The sequence below is a fragment of the Stegostoma tigrinum genome, chromosome 22, assembly GCF_030684315.1.
Source record: "Stegostoma tigrinum isolate sSteTig4 chromosome 22, sSteTig4.hap1, whole genome shotgun sequence".
Classification (NCBI taxonomy): Eukaryota; Metazoa; Chordata; class Chondrichthyes; order Orectolobiformes; family Stegostomatidae; genus Stegostoma; species Stegostoma tigrinum.
Window position 1 is genome coordinate 15,397,989 of NC_081375.1, and position 17,582 is coordinate 15,415,570.

General features: G+C 43.6%; 1 protein-coding gene across 3 annotated transcripts in view; it reads right to left on the minus strand.

The window, feature by feature from the left end:
* The window catches only part of tha1 (threonine aldolase 1), a 65,047-nt gene extending 60,476 nt beyond the window's left edge, over positions 1-4,571 (minus strand). For 2 of the 3 annotated variants that reach the window (XM_048555646.2, XM_048555647.2), the window contains exon 1: positions 4,236-4,353. Coding sequence is in view for 1 of the 3 variants with exons in the window: in XM_048555644.2 (XP_048411601.1) it covers positions 4,236-4,431 (196 nt within the window). In the remaining 2 variants the exon portion in view is untranslated. Of the gene's footprint in view, positions 1-4,235 lie in introns of all 3 variants that reach the window. The other variant, XM_048555644.2, reaches the window with a different exon arrangement.
* Positions 4,572-17,582: the final 13,011 nt, after the last annotated feature.

Below are 17,582 nucleotides of genomic sequence, written 5' to 3' on the forward strand. Positions count from 1 at the left end.
CAAAAATTCTTTCCAGTCTGGTCAGACAGCTGTAAAACTGATTCTCAATTCTTCTGGAAGACTTTTTTTCTTGACATCTTTTTCTGAATGAACTGCTTCTGAAGAGGCCCTGGTGACAATGAAATGCATCTGGTGATACCAGTGTGTGCAGCAGGAGACCAGACCAAAAAAACTAATCCTTTCCTCTTCAAAAGAATTAAATATTTTGGCCAAAAATTGTTAAGAAAAACTTATTTCTACATAGAAATGTTCGTTTTTTGTCATCAACTCCTATTTGCTAAGTTATTTACAGGGGTTGATATTGATACTTCAATATTTCAAACTGTGTTTTAATCAGCTTTGCATCTTTGGTTTTATCAAAACAATAATTGAGTTACTAATTAATCAATAACTAAATTATTGATTTAAAAGAAATCTGGTTGATCTTTTATATTCTTAAATAATGTGCAGAAAATGTATTATACGTATCTGTAACTGGGTAAAGCATATGCATGTTGGAGTGGTAATGAAACCAGACAGAGAGAGAAGGCCTGTACTGCACTGTAATGTGGTATCAGAGATAATAGGAACTGCAGATGCTGGAGAATCTGGGATAACAAGGTGCAGAGCTGGATGAACACAGCAGGCCAAGCAGCAAATTTCTGATGAAGGGTATGGGCCCGAAACATCAGCTTTCCTGTTCCTAAGATGCTGCTTGGCCTGCTGTGTTCATTCAGCTCCACACCTTGTTATCTGCACTGTAATGTTCTATGTTCTATGGTGTACACTAAGTAAATACACAGGGAAAGTTCAATGGGAATGGGGGTTGGTAACTGTCAAGCGTTCAGATAGCTGAAAACTGTCTCCCCATCTAGTCCTGTTTTCTCAACTTTGAATAGCCAGCATTTCGGGGAGGGAAAAAATAAACTTCAAAGACACTCTTAAGTTCTCTTGGACACGTGGCAGCAATGACTTTGAATGACTGGAAGAACTTGTGGCCCATCATTCAGAATGACAGCAATCTTCCACTTCCCCTTTAATTCTCAAAGCACTCACTCTGGGTTCCATGATCTCATGGGATGTCAACAGACGCCAACGACCATTAAGCAAACATTGGGTGAGATTATAGATCACCCAACATATTGAAGTCATTGTACTGTTCCTGGGAGACTGCTTTATGCATTTTTTAAAAATTTTGATGCAAAAATTGAGTAAGAGTGGAATGGACAAGAAAAAAAATGTACCAGATGTATCATATAATTCTGTTGATAGTTGCAAATCTTTTTACTGTTTCTACAGTCTCACTAAATCAGAGGTAACACTACTGAGAAAACAAAAAGATGGGAGCAGGGCACAGAGAAGTTCCATTACATGGAAGTGAGAGAATGGCACATAGCCCTAGTGAAAGAATATGGAAAAATGTTAGAAGACCTCCTCAGGGACCGTGAAAGTACAGTAATACCATGGAATAAATACTTCAAATTGTAATAACAGTCCAGTCCTTTCAGAGGTCAATATTTGTTTGTCTGAAAAAAAATTGTTTCTGAATTATAGGTATGAATAAATAAAGCAGAAACTTCTGTAGTCATTACAAGGTACAATTTGAAAATGTGTCGATTAGGACAATGTCAACATGCATCAGAACAAAACGGCATGTGTGTGAGACTACATTTAAAATTTCTCCTACGATTCCTGCTGCCAGCCAATTTCTTTGGATTGGGAATCTGACGTCCACTTGGTAACACTGTGGAGCTGGAAGAACACAGTAGGCCTGGCAGCAGAGGAACAGGAAAGTTGACATTCCAAAACATCAATTTTCCTGCTCCTCTGATGCTTCCTGGCCTGCTATGTTCCTCCAGCTCCACACACTTATCTTTGACTCCTGCATCGGCAATTCTTGCTGTCTCCACTTAAAGATGAATTTGTTGTCACAATTTATATCCCACCTGAAACTCAAATTTCTCTTCCTTTGGTTATAATATAAAAGGAGAATGAGTTCCTGATGCCTCTGAGAATGCTGCCAGGTAAGTCATTTCGTAAACTCAGGGAAAGCAACTGTGGAGACCATGTTGCCTCACATGGAGAGACAGCAAACTAATGCCTAGATGCCTCTTCACCAAAGCACCTAGACTCGAAATGTTAGTTTGCTCTCTCTGCATGGATGCTGCCTGACTTGTTGTGATTTCCAGCACTTTTTGGTTTTCAGTACAGACTTCAGCATCTGCAATAATTTGCTCCTACCTATGTTGCCTTACACACCTTATACTGCCTAATATCTCTTCCACGTCCTCCACTCCATGTCACTTTCATCTCAAATCAATCAAATGCAGTTTCTTCCATGCCTTCTATTCATTCTCCATAGCCAGTCTTTGAGAATATCCACTATGTTCTGAATTAGTAAACCACTGACAAAGATTTCAGACACCCCTGAAAATGACAAAATAAACAAATTGCTTTGAAAATCTCCACTGAATAAAAGGTGCTTCTCTTAAACCTCAGACAGGTGTCATTCAATCACAGCCTTTCAAGTTATCACCAAGTGAAAGCTTTAATCCTCTTAATTTGATCAAAGTAAACATAAACAGAAACCTATATAATAAAATGTGAGGCTGGATGAACACAGCAGGCCAAGCAGTATCTCAGGAGCACAAAAGCTGACGTTTCGGGCCTAGACCCTTCATCAGAGAGGGGGATGGGGGAGAGGGTTCTGGAATAAATAGGGAGAGAGGGGGAGGCGGACCGAAGATGGAGAGAAAAGAAGATAGGTGGAGAGGAGAGTATAGGTGGGGAGGTAGGGAGGGGATAGGTCAGTCCAGGGAAGACGGACAGGTCAAGGAGGTGGGATGAGGTTAGTAGGTAGATGGGGGTGCGGCTTGGGGTGGGAGGAAGGGATGGGTGAGGGGAAGAACAGTTTAGGGAGGCAGAGACAGGTTGGACTGGTTTTGGGATGCAGTGGGTGGAGGGGAAGAGCTGGGCTGGTTGTGTGGTGCAGTGGGGGGGAGGGGACGAACTGGGCTGGTTTTGGGATGCGGTGGGGGAAGGGGAGATTTTGAAACTGGTGAAGTCCACATTGATACCATTAGGCTGCAGGGTTCCCAAGCGGAATATGAGTTGCTGTTCCTGCAACCTTCGGGTGGCATCATTGTGGCACTGCAGGAGGCCCATGATGGACATGTCATTTAAAGAATGGGAGGGGGAGTGGAAATGGTTTGCAACTGGGAGGTGCAGTTGTTTGTTGCGAACTGAGCGGAGGTGTTCTGCAAAGCGGTCCCCAAGTTGGATTCTCCAGCATCTGCAGTTCCCATTATCTCTCATAAACAGAAACTTCTTTGGGAGTTCATTAAATCATTCCAGTTCCTATTGCCATTCTTTCCTAGTGCAGTCACCATAAACCCAACATTCAACACTCCTCCCCCCAATAACGTACAACCCCCTCCACAACATTAACCATTGTAACCCACCATGCAACCCACCCACAACATTAACCACTGTAACCCCACGCAACATGCAAACCACCCCCCCAACAGCGTCAACCACTGTAACCCCCAACATGCAACCCCCCCCCACAGCATCAACCACTGTAACCCCCAACATGCAACCCCCCCCCACAGCATCAACCACTGTAAACCCCCCCCCAACAGCATCAATCACTGTAAACCCCCCCCCAACATGCAACCCCCACCCCACAGCATCAACCACTGTAACCCCCAACATGCAACCCCCCCCCACAGCATCAACCACTGTAACCCCCAACATGCAACCCCCCCCCCCCACAGCATCAACCACTGTAAACCCCCCCCCCCAACAGCATCAATCACTGTAAACCCCCCCCCCAACAGGGTCAACCACTGCAACCCCCCCCCAACATGCAACCCCCCCCCAACAGCATCAGCCACTGCAACCCCCCCCCCAACAGCATCAACCACTGCAACCCCCCCCCCAACATGCAACCCCCACCCCCCCACAGCATCAGCCACTGCAACCCCCCCCCCCCAACAGCATCAACCACTGCAACCCCCCCCCCCCCCCCGCATCAACCACTGCAACCCCCCCCCCCCCCCCCAGCATCAACCACTGCAACCCCCCCCCCCCCCCAGCATCAACCACTGCAACCCCCCCCCCCCCCCAGCATCAACCACTGCAACCCCCCCCCCCCCCCAGCATCAACCACTGCAACCCCCCCCCCCCCCCAGCATCAACCACTGCAACCCCCCCAACATGCAACCCCCATTCCCCGCGCTCTCCTTCGCCCTTACCGTTGACGGTCGGGTCCTCTCCGTAAACATCGTCCCCGACTCTGGCGGCGGCCATGGCCGCTCTCATCGCGGCCCCGGGCTGGCTCACTGTATCGCTCCTCAGGTCCACGGTCTTCAGGCAGGCCCGGGGCTCGGAGCCTCTGTACCGGAACTGGGGGAGCAACCGCCGGAGCGGCCGCAGGACCGCAGGCAGCATCGGGCCCGGGAGCGAGGAGGAGGCCCGGCTCCGGGCTGGGATTAGCGGGAACTTTCGGAAACCGCTACCGGCACTAGACCTCACCCTGGGGCAGTCCGCAGGGTCATTTATATACCCTTCCCCCCCCACCTCCCCTTCCCCCCCACCACAACCCCCAACCCCTCTTCCCCCCCCCCAATCCCCTCCCCCCTTCCCCTTTCTGCTCTGTAGGGATTCCATGATACTGAACCTCTGTTAAGAAATCCTTTCCATAGTCAGCAAACGTCTTTGGACTACCTCCGATACCAGTATAGTTTTCCTTGGAATATGGGGCCAAACAGTCAGGATAAAAGAGAGTAAGAGTAATGCCCATTAAAGACCACAGTGGTAATTTGTGCATAGAGCCAGAGGGCATAGGTTGTGTTCTGAATGAATATTTTGTGTTGATGTTCACTACTCAGAGGAATGATGTGACTATAGAAATCATGGAGGATTGTGATGTACTTAAACAAATTAGCATTGAGAGGAGATCCTGAATGCTTTGGCAGGCTTAAAAAATAGATAAATCTCCAGGACTGGGTGAAATGTACCCGACAAACATTTGAGGGAGTTGGCAATAATCTTCAATTCCTGTCTGTCCGCAGGAGAGGTGTCAGAGGACTGGAGGATGGCCAATGTTATTCGAGGAGGGAGCAAAGGACAAACAAGGAAACTGCATGCCATTCAGTCTACTCTCTGATGGACAGAAGTAATCTGCATTTTGAGAAGCAGACATTAATCAAGAACGATCATCATGGCTTAAAGAGGAGGCCATGTTTAAATGAATTTTTCAAGCAGGTAATTGGATGTATTGATGATAACAACACATTCAACGAAGCCTCTTTGGCCATCAGCAAGACCTTTGATAAGATCACGTATGGGAGACTGATAGCACATGGGATCCAAGGAAATTTGGCAAATTGGACCCAGAGCTACAAGAAGCAGAGGGTTGTGATTGAGAGGTATTTTTGTGACTGGAAACCTGTGTCCACTGGGATCAGTGTTGGGGCCTTTACTATTTGTCATATATATATGAATGATTTAGATTTGAATGTAGGAGGGAGGATCAGTAAGTTTGCGGGTGATACGAAAATTAACGAGGTGGTAAATACTGAGGAGGATAGCCTTAGATTATAGGAGAATATAGACAGGTTTTTTGGTGGCATGTGGAATTTAATCCTGATAAATGTGAGGTGATGCACTTGGGGTGGGCAAAAAACGCAAAGGAATACATTTGATAAGACCCTGAGCAGCACCTAGAGTTGGAAAGCTTTTGATATGCATGGCTATCGGTTTTTTAAGGTAGGAGGACAAGTAGATAAAAGTGGTTAAGAAAGCATCTGGAGATAGTTAGAACTGCCAATGCTGGAGGCAGAGACAACACAATGTGGAGCTGGAGGAACATGGCAGGCCAGGCAGCATCAGAGAAGCAGAGGAGTTGTCATTTCGGGTCAGGAACCTTCTTCAGAAATGGGGCTGAAGAAGGGTCCCGAAGAAAGCATCTGGGATACTTGCCGTTAGTAGTTGAGCCATCGAGTTTAGAGCAGGGAAGTAATGCTGGAAATGGCCACAACTAGCATATTGTGTGTATATCTGTAATCCACATAATAGGGGGGCCTTGAGTGCGCTGGAGAGGGTGCAGAGGAGGTTTACCAGGATGTTACCTGCAGTGGAGAGTTTTAGCACAAACAAATATTGCAGGGCTATGGAGAAAGGGCTTTGGAATGAGACCAGCTAATTTGCTCTTGCAGAGAGCTGGCACAGACACAAATGCTTCCTGTGTTATAAAAAAGGAAAGAACCTGCAATTCTGACCTTCATAGGCAACTGACCACATTGCATTTACTGAAAAGCCAATGGAGTTGTAGACTTCAGTTTTTCTAAAACAGTATCTGGAGTTAAGCTGTTCTGGCCAAAAAAAGCTCAGAGGGTTGTTTCACTTGCATCTGTTACCCAATAGGAACGTGCCAAGAGCAGCTATGAATCAGACTGGTTCAATTTGCCCAGCTTTGAAGTGATCAATGTGGAGAATGAAACGTGTTGCATAAAATAAGGCAAAGTAACACATGATAATAAAATGTGAAAAGTTTTGCCACTAATTTTGTGACGTTCAACTTAGTTGGCAATGACCCTGTGAGCAATTGTTCTGAAGTTGCCCCAAGGGCAATCTGAGTACAGAGCTCCTGAGATGCTGCTGGGCCTGCTGTGTTCATCCAGCCTCACATTTTATTTTCCTTTTAAAGACATTTGTCAAAGTACAGAAATCTTTGATAATTGCATTTCCTTTCCAGCTTTTTATATGTATGTCCACAACAGGTGATGTCTTTAATGTTCTGTAAGACACATGTTCATAAACAAGATTACTTGGCTTCCTTCAAAGGTAAGTGGAGAGGACATTTCTGATGATTTTTAAACTTTTGTTCCAGATGTCTTACTTGTGCTCAGTTGCAAAGATCACCCACAGAAGTGAGCCATTAATCTCAATGAACATTTGCCTGTCTTTACTTAGCCAATTTCTAAGTATTGACGTAGACACTGGAACTAAAAATATTCTTTTTGAAAATAACAAACACCTTCTCATGACTTTAGAAACTGGTAGTGTAATTTCTCTAACAGACCATGGCTTTGATTATGAACAAGCAACGTAATTCTCAGTCACATAGACTGTAAATACATATTTTCTTGACAAATGTGGAAGATAAAACAGTTGTCCCTCTTCCGATTAAAACTAATAGTTTTGGTTTTGAACAAATTTCTGACTGTATGCTTTTAAGGGTTCTCTGCTAGACTTCTGCAGAGTACGCTTGCCTCTTGGTTTCTGCCAGCTCCAGAATGGAGCAAGTCCGTCGAAAAATACTTTCTAAATCCTTTGGAATGCAACTAGTGGACAAGGTTGATCAAAAGTATCACTCACAACTGTATCACACTGCCAAACAGGATGTGTGGTGCAATTAGGAGAGAAATGTTTGCAATCTCCTTTGTTCATTGGTTGCATTCCGAGAATCTGGCTCCATGCTGATAATTCAGGAAGTTTACTTTATCTAAGACACATGATGAGTTATTGCCCATCAAATAGTAGTTCGAGTAAACCGACCATCTCACAATTGTAATGGTTCTCATTGAGCTCACATCTGAAATATTAGACAGGCTTTTATGGAATGCTGTTGGCATTGCAGTTAGCATGCTAAGGCACATTGAAACAGTCTTTTGTTACACAGCAGTCATACACCAGCTGCAATATCCTTACTTGTGCATTGAGGTGAGTAAACTATTCTGGGTCATTGCTTTGAAGGAAATTGGTTTTAACCCTTTGGATGCTGTGAGAAGACAATAATTTACATTACAGATAAAACTATTTTAAGTTTGCAGCATTTCCTAACGTTTCTGCCCATACAGATAAACAACTGTAGGATGTCCTTGGTAGTAGCACAGGGGCATGAATATCCAGTTCCCCGTTCAAGTCAGCTCTCCCTTGAAATCAGATAACTGCTAATCTGTACCTCAAATCCATTTACTTGTCTTAATTCCTGGTCTTTTAAGCCTGTAATTACATCAGAATTCATAGCCTTTTTGAGGAGAGATTTCAAAATGTCTATCAACCTTCGTGTGAAAAAGTATTGGCTTGATTTCCTTAAATTCTGAGCTCTAATTTTAGGGGTATATCGCTTTAGTCTTGATTCCACTATCAGATGGAATGATATACTTTTCACATTTTAAAAATCTCATTCAAATCATATTTGACCTATATTCGAAATATGTAGATATGCCTCTGTATCTTCTATATTCAAGGATATACAAGTCATGTTTATGTTACCTGTTCTCATAATTAACCCTTACTAATGTTTTTCTTGAAAGGAAATCCATATCTTATGTATAGAATCCTGCTACTTGTAATCACTAGCAACCATGTTCTAGTCTTTGACTTCCTTTCTAAGCCTTTAACGTCTACGTTCTCTCTGCATGTATAATCTTTCCACAGAAGCTTTTGAGACAGTAGTTAAGGTTAAATCTCTCAAAGACTATCTCCTCCCCCCGGTTTATATTTCTTTGCCATAGTACTAGCAACATTGATGACACAGTGTGGAGCTGGCGGGACACAGCAGGCCAGGCAGCATCAGAGGAGCAGGAAGTCCTGACCCGAAACGTCAACTTTCCTGCTCCTCTGATGCTTCCTGGCCTACTGTGTTTCTCCAGCTCCACACAGTGTTATCTCTGACTCCAGCATCAGCAGTTCTGACTATCTCTCACTGCAACATTGGTTCTGTCAATAAGTTCTGGGCAGCTCCATCTTGCAGCTGTTTAAAATCACGATTATTCAATGATATAGGAATAACAATCTTTTAGTGACATTGCACCCCTTAGAACTTTCAAAAATCCGAAAATATTTTGCTGCCAATGGAATACTATTGAAGTGTAGACACTGTTGAAATTCATGATTTATCTGTGCCTTCTAATTAAACAAATGGCAAAAAAACCTGCCTTTGTCTGAGATTGTTAGAAGTGCCGATGCTGGAGTCAGTAATAACACAGTGTGGAGCTGGAGAAACACAGCAGGCCAGGCAGCATCAGATAAGCAGGAAAGTTGATGGTTTGGGTCGGGATCCTTCTTCAGAAATGTCTATTTCTGGGGTTCTGAGCTAATTGCTTAAATAAATTAGAGGACAATTGGTCCTAAAGGAGGTAAATTAGCAGATAGTTTCTACTGCTCTGAATATTTTTCTTTGTATTGGAAATATATTTATTTGCACATCTGCTCTGTGAATGGTCTTGGATACATTTATGATACTGCGAATGGGGTAGAGAGGGAAATTCTCCTGCTTTCTCCCTGGACCCTTGATCCCTTTGATAATCAAGAACCTACCTATCTCAGTCTTAAATGTACTCAATGACCTGGCCTCCACAGCCTTCTGTGGCAGTGTATTCCATAGATTCACCACTCTCTGGCTCAAGAAGTTTCTCTTTATTTCTGTTCTAAAAGGTCTTCCCTTTACCCTAAGACTGTGCCCTCGGGTCCTAGACTCTCCTACCTATGGAAGCATCTTCCCAACATCCGTTTTGTCCAGGCCATTCAGTATTCTGGAAGTTTCAGAGAGATCCCACCTCATCCTTCTAAACTGCAATGAGTATAGTCCCAGAGTCCTCAAACATTCCTCTTATGTTAAGCTTTCCATTCCTGGGACCATTCTCATGAACCCCCTGGTCCTGAGTGCTGCAGGAGAGGGAGGTCACCCTTTCCTGGTGGCTACGAAGGTAACAGTCTCTCTGAGCCACTATGCAACTAGCTTGACAAGAGACTGATGGGTGACCTGAGAGGGATCTATCAGTCATACACCAAAAAATGTATCAGGACAGTGACTGATGCCACCTGGGTACGATCACGTTAACTCATTTTGATTCCTCTTGGTAATGTCAAAGCTGTAGCTTGGGCAGTAAGATTCAGAAACACAGCTGGATGCCCCCAGTGCAGGATACCTTGGATGCACACACGTGGCACTGAGAGAACACTTTAGCAACGCTGTGGAATTCATCAGCAGAAAGGGGTTCCATTTGACTAACATGCAGGTGAATTGCAAACACAGTACATATATGCCCATTGCCCTGGGGCCTGCCATAACTCCTACATCCTTGAGCACAATCTTGTACCTGCTTTGTATGATGAAAGAAGGGCCTTACCAAGCTGGTTAGTAAGGGCAAGTTTTACCAATGGCTCATGAAAGCATTGAGAAACGCCCTGACTGATGTGGAACACAGATAAATGCTGCCCATGCTTTGACCAGATGCTGTGGTGGAACAGAATATAAGGCTGCAGAAGATGTGGTTCTGCTACTTGGATAGATCATGGTGATGCGGGAGGACGATCACCAGCATAGTTCAGAAACAGTGTGCCACTTCATCCTTGCACACTGACCACTGCATTAGTTTAACCAGGCAGCAAGGCGATGCGCCAGGGAAATTTTAAAGGAGATCAAAAAAACAGCAGAAGAATTGAGCCCATACTTTGGTCTGATCTCACAAAAGAGGACATAAGTAGCCTCAGAAATGTTAGGGAGCCAATGGTCAGTGAGCGAACTTAGAGGGCGTTTAGATGTGATGGAGCTGTGGACAGGTAAAGAGGCTGCTGGTTAAACAGTGGTGAGGGTGAGAGAATGGAATTGCACGTGTTTGCAAGTGGCAGCCACGCTACGTGCTGTGAGTTGCATGGCTTTTCGACTTGTGCCATTTACACTGCCAGTGAGGGGCAATAGCGGATTGCCAATGTTTGGGTGCACAGAGGCCCTTTTCAAAGATGATGTGGGTGCAAGGGATGCCAGTTCTTTGATTGAAATGTGCTGAACAGCAAACTGTTCTGGGAGAGGTGTGTGGTGAAATGGGGCAGGGATCAATGGGAGGATGGGGCTGGAATCAGAAGGCAGGGATGTCATAGGGACAGGTAGCTCATGAGGTGCATTTGGAAAGAAATAGTGAGAAATTATTTTAGGTCTTGGGGTAAGATTTCCTCCAAAATAACCTAACACAGGAGACCATTGGCCAAAACAATGTAAGCTACAGCCTAGTGTATGATTCTGCTTCTAAGTTGAGGCAGTATTTAATATGACTCGGTATTCTAGCAATTCCACTGTTGGAAGGAACCAATTACAGCATGCTATTGCAGTTTTCAATATGAATCCTTTTAAAAAAATTTATGAGAAAGGTTGACACAGGGGTGCACACAATCTTCTATTGTAAACAAATATAAAAATGCACAGTCCATGCCAAATGAAAATGCTGAATTGACAATGGTATTAGCTGAAGGAATATTTGTCCAGATCTGAAACGACTCAAAATAAGATTTCAAGAATATTCACAATAATTTATTAATGCTGTTCTTTTCATTGTGGAGACTGACAACAAATGAGTAGTTACCTCCTTGTGTAACTCCCAAACCAGTGAGACGGGAGGATTACCTCCATTACTCAGTCATGTTCTTCCGTAATAAGTCCATTATGTTTATGCTCAGTAATTTGACATTTTTTCTCATTTGAAGCCTCAGATATTATGACCACAATTTTAACTTTCTTTTATTCACTTGCTGTCTGGTATTTATTGCCTGTTCTTAGTTGCCCTTGAGAAGATGGTGGTGAGCAGCCTTCTCAAACCGTTGTAATTGGGCTGTTAGGGAGAGGGCGCCAAGGTTTTGGCCCAGTGACAATGAAGGAATGAATAGTTAATTAAACACACACTGGAGGGTATAAGGTGAATTTCTGACGGATGTGGTATAACCTCTGAACCTCAGTGTATGACTGGGATAAGACTGAAAATTCTAATTGTACATGTTTATAGTAACAATGGAGAGGCCTTATAACACAAGATAGTTCCTGTGCAAGAAGCTCCAGTTTCAAGCCCTCAGCCAAAACTTGTTGGCTGTGGAAAATGCATTTATAACTTGGCCAAACAGATTGATGATCGACCTGTAAATCTTTCCAGTTCACTTGGTCATTGGCAGGAAGAGTGAGGGAATTTCCTGACTAGGAATTTTGCAGAAGATGATGGCAAATCACTGCAGGATGTAAGCTGGGATCAATCAAATGGAAGCCAGTGGCTGAAACCTTGGATACGAGCATCGGAGAAAAGACAGACTGAAATAATATGTCTGAGACGCAGGGCTCTTCTCTAACAGAAACATCTATTTACACTGACAACTCAGTATGGAGCTGGAGAAGCACAGCAGTTCAGGCAGCATTAGAGGAGCAGGAAAGTGTCCATTTTGTCCCGACCCATAACATCAACTTGCCTGCTCCTCTGATGCTGCTTCGCCCACTGTGCTTCTCCAGATCCACAGTGTCATCTCTGGCTCCGCATCTGCAGTTCTTCCTATCCCTCTGTTTTGTACATTGATTTCTTTTCACAAAATATTTCTCCATAAATACTTACATGCTCATGAAGGTCACATAGAGAGCAGATATCATCATGTTGAGTCAAACAGCCTTCTTCTGAATGAAAGGCTTTTATTTGTAATGCAATTTTCACAATGAACTGAGCTTTACAGTCAAGTTAAGTATCTTGAATTGTGATCTCTGATGTGAAGTAGGAAACAGAGTTAAATTGTGCAACGAAAACTCCTCCAATCAGCAATTTCATAACAAATGCATAATCCGATAACATGACGTTTACTGCGGATAAACGTTGATCAGGATGTTGACTGGGACACACCTAGTGTTTGAAATCCCATACTAACTTTTGCATCCCACCAAGTAGTTATAGCATCATAGAGTCATACTGCACAGAAACAGACCTTTGGTCCAATGAGATCATACCAACCATAATCCCGAAGTAAACTAGTCCCACCTGCCAATGCTTGGCCAATATCCCTCCAAACATTTCTTATTCATGTACTTATCTAAATACTTTTTAAGCATTGTGACAGGAGCACAAAAGCTGATGTTTCGGGTCTAGACCCTTCATCAGAGAGGGAGATGGGGAGAGGGAACTAGAATAAATAGGGAGACGGGGGAGGCTAGGCCCAAAACGTCAGCTTTTGTGCTCCTGAGATGCCGCTTGGCCTGCTGTATTCATCCAGTTCACACTTTGTTATCTCGGATTCACCAGCATCTGCAGTTCCCATTATCTCTGATCACAATTTTAACCTCACTGCAAAGCCTCTTCCAGGGATGCCTAATCTGAAGAAGTTACCCTCCTCCCTCCGGACCAACCTCAGGGAATCTCTCTCCCACTGCACTTCTCCTCTATCCATCTTCGGTCCGCCTCCCCCTGTCTCCCTATTTATTTCAGAACCCTCTCCCCATCCCCCTCTCCGATGAAGGGTCTAGGCCCGAAACGTCAGCTTTTGTGCTCCTGAGATGCTGCTTGGCCTGCTGTGTTCATCCGGCTTCACACTTTGTTATCTTGGATTCTCCAGCATCTGCAGTTCCCATTATTTCTGATAACACCACATTGGATTGCCAGGCTTGATGTTGCTGCTGAAGACCTGCAGCGAGACTTGAATCCAGAACCTTCTGACTCAGAGGCTGGAAAATTAGCAACTGAGTCATGGCTGACACTTCTATAGTGCAGAGCTGGATGAACACACCCGAAACGTCAGTTTTCCTGCTCCTGTGATGCTGCTTGGTCTGCTAAGTTCATTCAGCTCTACACCCTTGTTATCTCAGATTCTCCATTATGGGCAGTTCCTGCTATCTCTGGAACACTTCTATTCTGCATTTCCTTTGTAACATGTAAAATTCCTTTTTAGCCTGTAAGATTGAGGAGTGATTTGACCTCTGCAACAAAATGCCTATAGTAACATTGAGATTTTACAGCACTGACAAAGGCCTTTTGGCCTACTGTGCCTGTGCTGGTCATCATCCATTCTAGTCCCAGTTTCCAGCTCTTGGCCTATAATCTTGTAAGCTCTGGTATGTCAAGTGTTCATCTCAGTTTTACTTAAATATCTTGAGGGGTCCCACTTCTCCCACCAGAACCCTCAGGGTTTTAAAATTCCCTCTAAACCTACTGATTCTTATCTTAGATAAGAATCCCCTGGCTACTGGTCCCTCTAGCAAGGGGAAAAAATGTTTCTCCCTATTTATCCTGTTTATGCTTCTCAGAACTTTGTAAAACTCAATCAGATCCCCTTGTCGGCAGTCTCCGCTCTAAGGAAAACAGTCCTAGCCTATCCTGTCTCTCTTTATAACTGACTGAACCGGGTCTGCATCCTCCCCTGTAGTATGGTGACCAGAACTGTACACATTATCCAACTTCTTTAATGTGGCTAAGCATGCATTGACCACAAGAAGGAATTATTTTGACCTACCCAAGTTGTTCAAATAGCACTTCATTGTTCTTGTACTTCTGAATTTATAGAATACCTGGGACTGAAAACACACTCATAATCTGTCATGATCAAAAATGTGATCGAATTCATTTAAAACCAGTTTGCTTCATAGAATCATTTAGAGATCTAAAATTTCAAGGTGACAAAATTACATTTAGTTAGTGCCATTCAGAAAAATGTAATCTATACAAGAGTTGAAGTGCGATGTCTCTAATTTATTTCACAAGGATCCAGATAGTTTGTGGTTAGCAGATGAACTGTGTATAGTCAAATTTAAGAGCATGTCCATGACAAAGAAAGACATTCCCATAAATTGAAACTTTATTCAGAATTCATGAAAAACCCACACAGAATACTTAAATGAGAAACAGATTTTGTCATGTCAACCTGAATAATAAATCCATGTATTACAGGAAGAACAAACAGATTTATCAGATCTCTTTGAGTAGGATGGATGGTCACAATGTTGATGTCTATTTTTTTTGTTATCTTTTGATGTACATTCTGGGAATTTCATTAATGATGATTAAGGATTGTCGAGAATTTTTCCTTCTTCGGCTGTGGTTTTCTAACAACGAATATTCACGTATTGTGAGATAAAAAACAGAAATTGCTGGAAAAGCTCAGACACATGTGGCAGCATTTGTGGAAAGAAATCAGAGTTAATGTTTCAGATCACAGATGCTGTCAGATCTGCTGAGATTTTCCAGCAGTTTCTGTTTTTGTTTCTGATTTCCAGCACCCTCAGATCTTTTGGTTTTTACGTAGTAAGACATGCTGCGTTCTGGGATGGTACATAAAGAGGTGATCAGCTTAGGAGTTCAAAGCAATGGGTGCACGAACTGTGCCTAACTGCTAAGTTGAGATCCCCTGATGATAACTTGTTGTTAAATAAAGGTCTAAAATCGAGCATCCATCCACTACCTTCAGCAGCTACAAGTATTGATACATTCTGTATGCCCCGGTTAACATCTCTAGTCTAAAAATGCCAATTCTCAATGATTGCTGTAAATACTCATCTGGTTCATTAATGTTCTTTTGGGAAGAAAATGTGCAGTCCTTACCTAGTCTGGCCTACATGTAATCCAGGCATATTGTTGACTTTTAATTGGCTTTTGAAATGGCCAAGCAAGCCATTCTGTTCAAGGGAAGCTAGGATGGTTTACAAATGTTGGCCTTGCTAGTAATGTCTGCATCCCATGAGAGAATAACAAATAAGTGTAAAAGTGTAAATTACTGTTCCAGTTCACAGGGACATCGCACCCCTTATAAGGAGGTCACAAAGTATGGAGCTAGAGGAACACAGCAGGTCAGGCAGCATCAGTGGTGCAGGAAAGTTGTTGTTTTGGGGTCAGCATCCTTCTTTAGAAAAATAAATAGGTTTGGGTTTGTGATGCAGAGTGATGCCAACAATATGGGTTCAACTGCTGCACATGATGAGGCCGTGATAAAGGACTCTCCTTCTCAACTGTTCAGGTTACACCACCCCCAGCTGTCTCTCTGTAATGAGTGAATGGGAGTGTACTGACTTGACCTTTAACTGAGCCATACAAAACAGAGTTTGATACAGTTGATGTGGAGGACATGGCTCAGATCTTCTCACAGGAATATGAACAGAAAGTGCTGAAGAAACTCAGCAGGACAGGGAGCACCTGTAAAGAGAGAAACAGCTTGTGTTCAAGCTCCATTTCACTCTCCTTCAGAACCTGCAATTTTTTCCCCACCTGAACTCTTGATGTGACACCCCTGGCTGGAACCTTCAAACTGTCCCCTGGCACTACAGTGAGCTGACACTCCTTACTCAACCCGAATCTCTGAATCGTCCAGCACTTCCCCAACTGGGCCTTCCACTGATCCTCCCCTGACACCCAACTCAACCTGAACTGACCTCACCACACCAGCCAACCCACCCCTCCCCCCAACTAACGCGATCTGACTGTCTGCTGATCTACCCTATCCTTGACCCACCTGCGACCCTAGCCAGATAGAACTCTAAACCTATTTGCACCTGCCTCTCTCATGCAAATGTATACACTAAGACTAAAATTCGGTGTAAATTATATTGACTGTTAAATCAGAAAAAAATTACATTTACAATTATTACATAACTAGAACTTTTTTAAAAAAACTACATAATACGTGAGGACTGGTACAGTTTACATCCTGTTGCTATCGGTTACTACCCTTAAGGAATGTTCTCAGCTGCTGGTGTCACAGTGGGTATGGATTCACGTTGCCCTTGTTATTTTGAGGTTTACCTGCCTGTCTACGATGGCAGCACCAGTGAGTGGCCAGCATTGAAAGACTCACCAAGGAAAACCCAGGCAGCCGAGTAAGTACCTCATCTGAAGAATTGCCATCAGCCAGAACAACGCCAATATCAATCAATGGGACATAGGTCCACATTCCCACTGGAATCATAGAATATACAGAAGAGACCCTTCTGGCTGGCTGCCTGTACCATCAAAACCACACTAAATCTACACTTGTCCTGCTTTGCAGCATGAAGGCCACAGGCTTTAATGTTTTCACATTTCACTAGTGGACAAGGCCAGAAGTAAGGGGTCACAAATCAAAGACAGTCACTTCCTTTTCTCCAGGTAGTATCCCCAATTATTGGAGAATCACTGAACCACAATATTTACTGTGTAGCACAGTGATGCTGCAGGCCCCAACTCGACCTCAGCTGGGACCGTGATGAAACTTTGTGCTGTCACCATTATTCTGACCTGCATGTAAGCAATCTAAGCATTGAACTTTTTGATCACACAGGGTAGTCACCCAATAAATCCGTCAGGGGATTCAGGAGAAACTGCAGGGAGCAGTTTGAATGTGGAACTCAACATTACATGGAGACTGGTGCAAATGGTACAGATGTGTACAAGGGGAAGCTGTCTACCCACATGAATTCAGGAAAGAATCAAAGAACAAGGTTACTCGAAATAGGAGAAGGCTGATGTGGAGCATATGCACCAGTATAGACAATATGAGCTAACTGGCCTGTTTCTCTGCGAAAAATACTTTGTGATATTTTGTAATACTTAATAAACCACAAGAATCAAAGTTCAGTTGAAGGACTTTGCTGAGCATTACAATTTGACTCAGAGCCCCTCAATGGGTAGGAGAGGGAGAGAATTAGCCAGGCGTCCTGAGATAACACTGGGGTGAACACAGCAGGCCGAGCAGCATCAGGAAACCTGACGTTTCGGGCCTAGACCTCCTGTTGCCTTTTGCTGACCACTGACATACATTGGAAGTCAATGTGTCCGACAGTTACAAGGATAAGATTTTGTCTGCTATGATTAGTTTAACTAGGAAAGCCA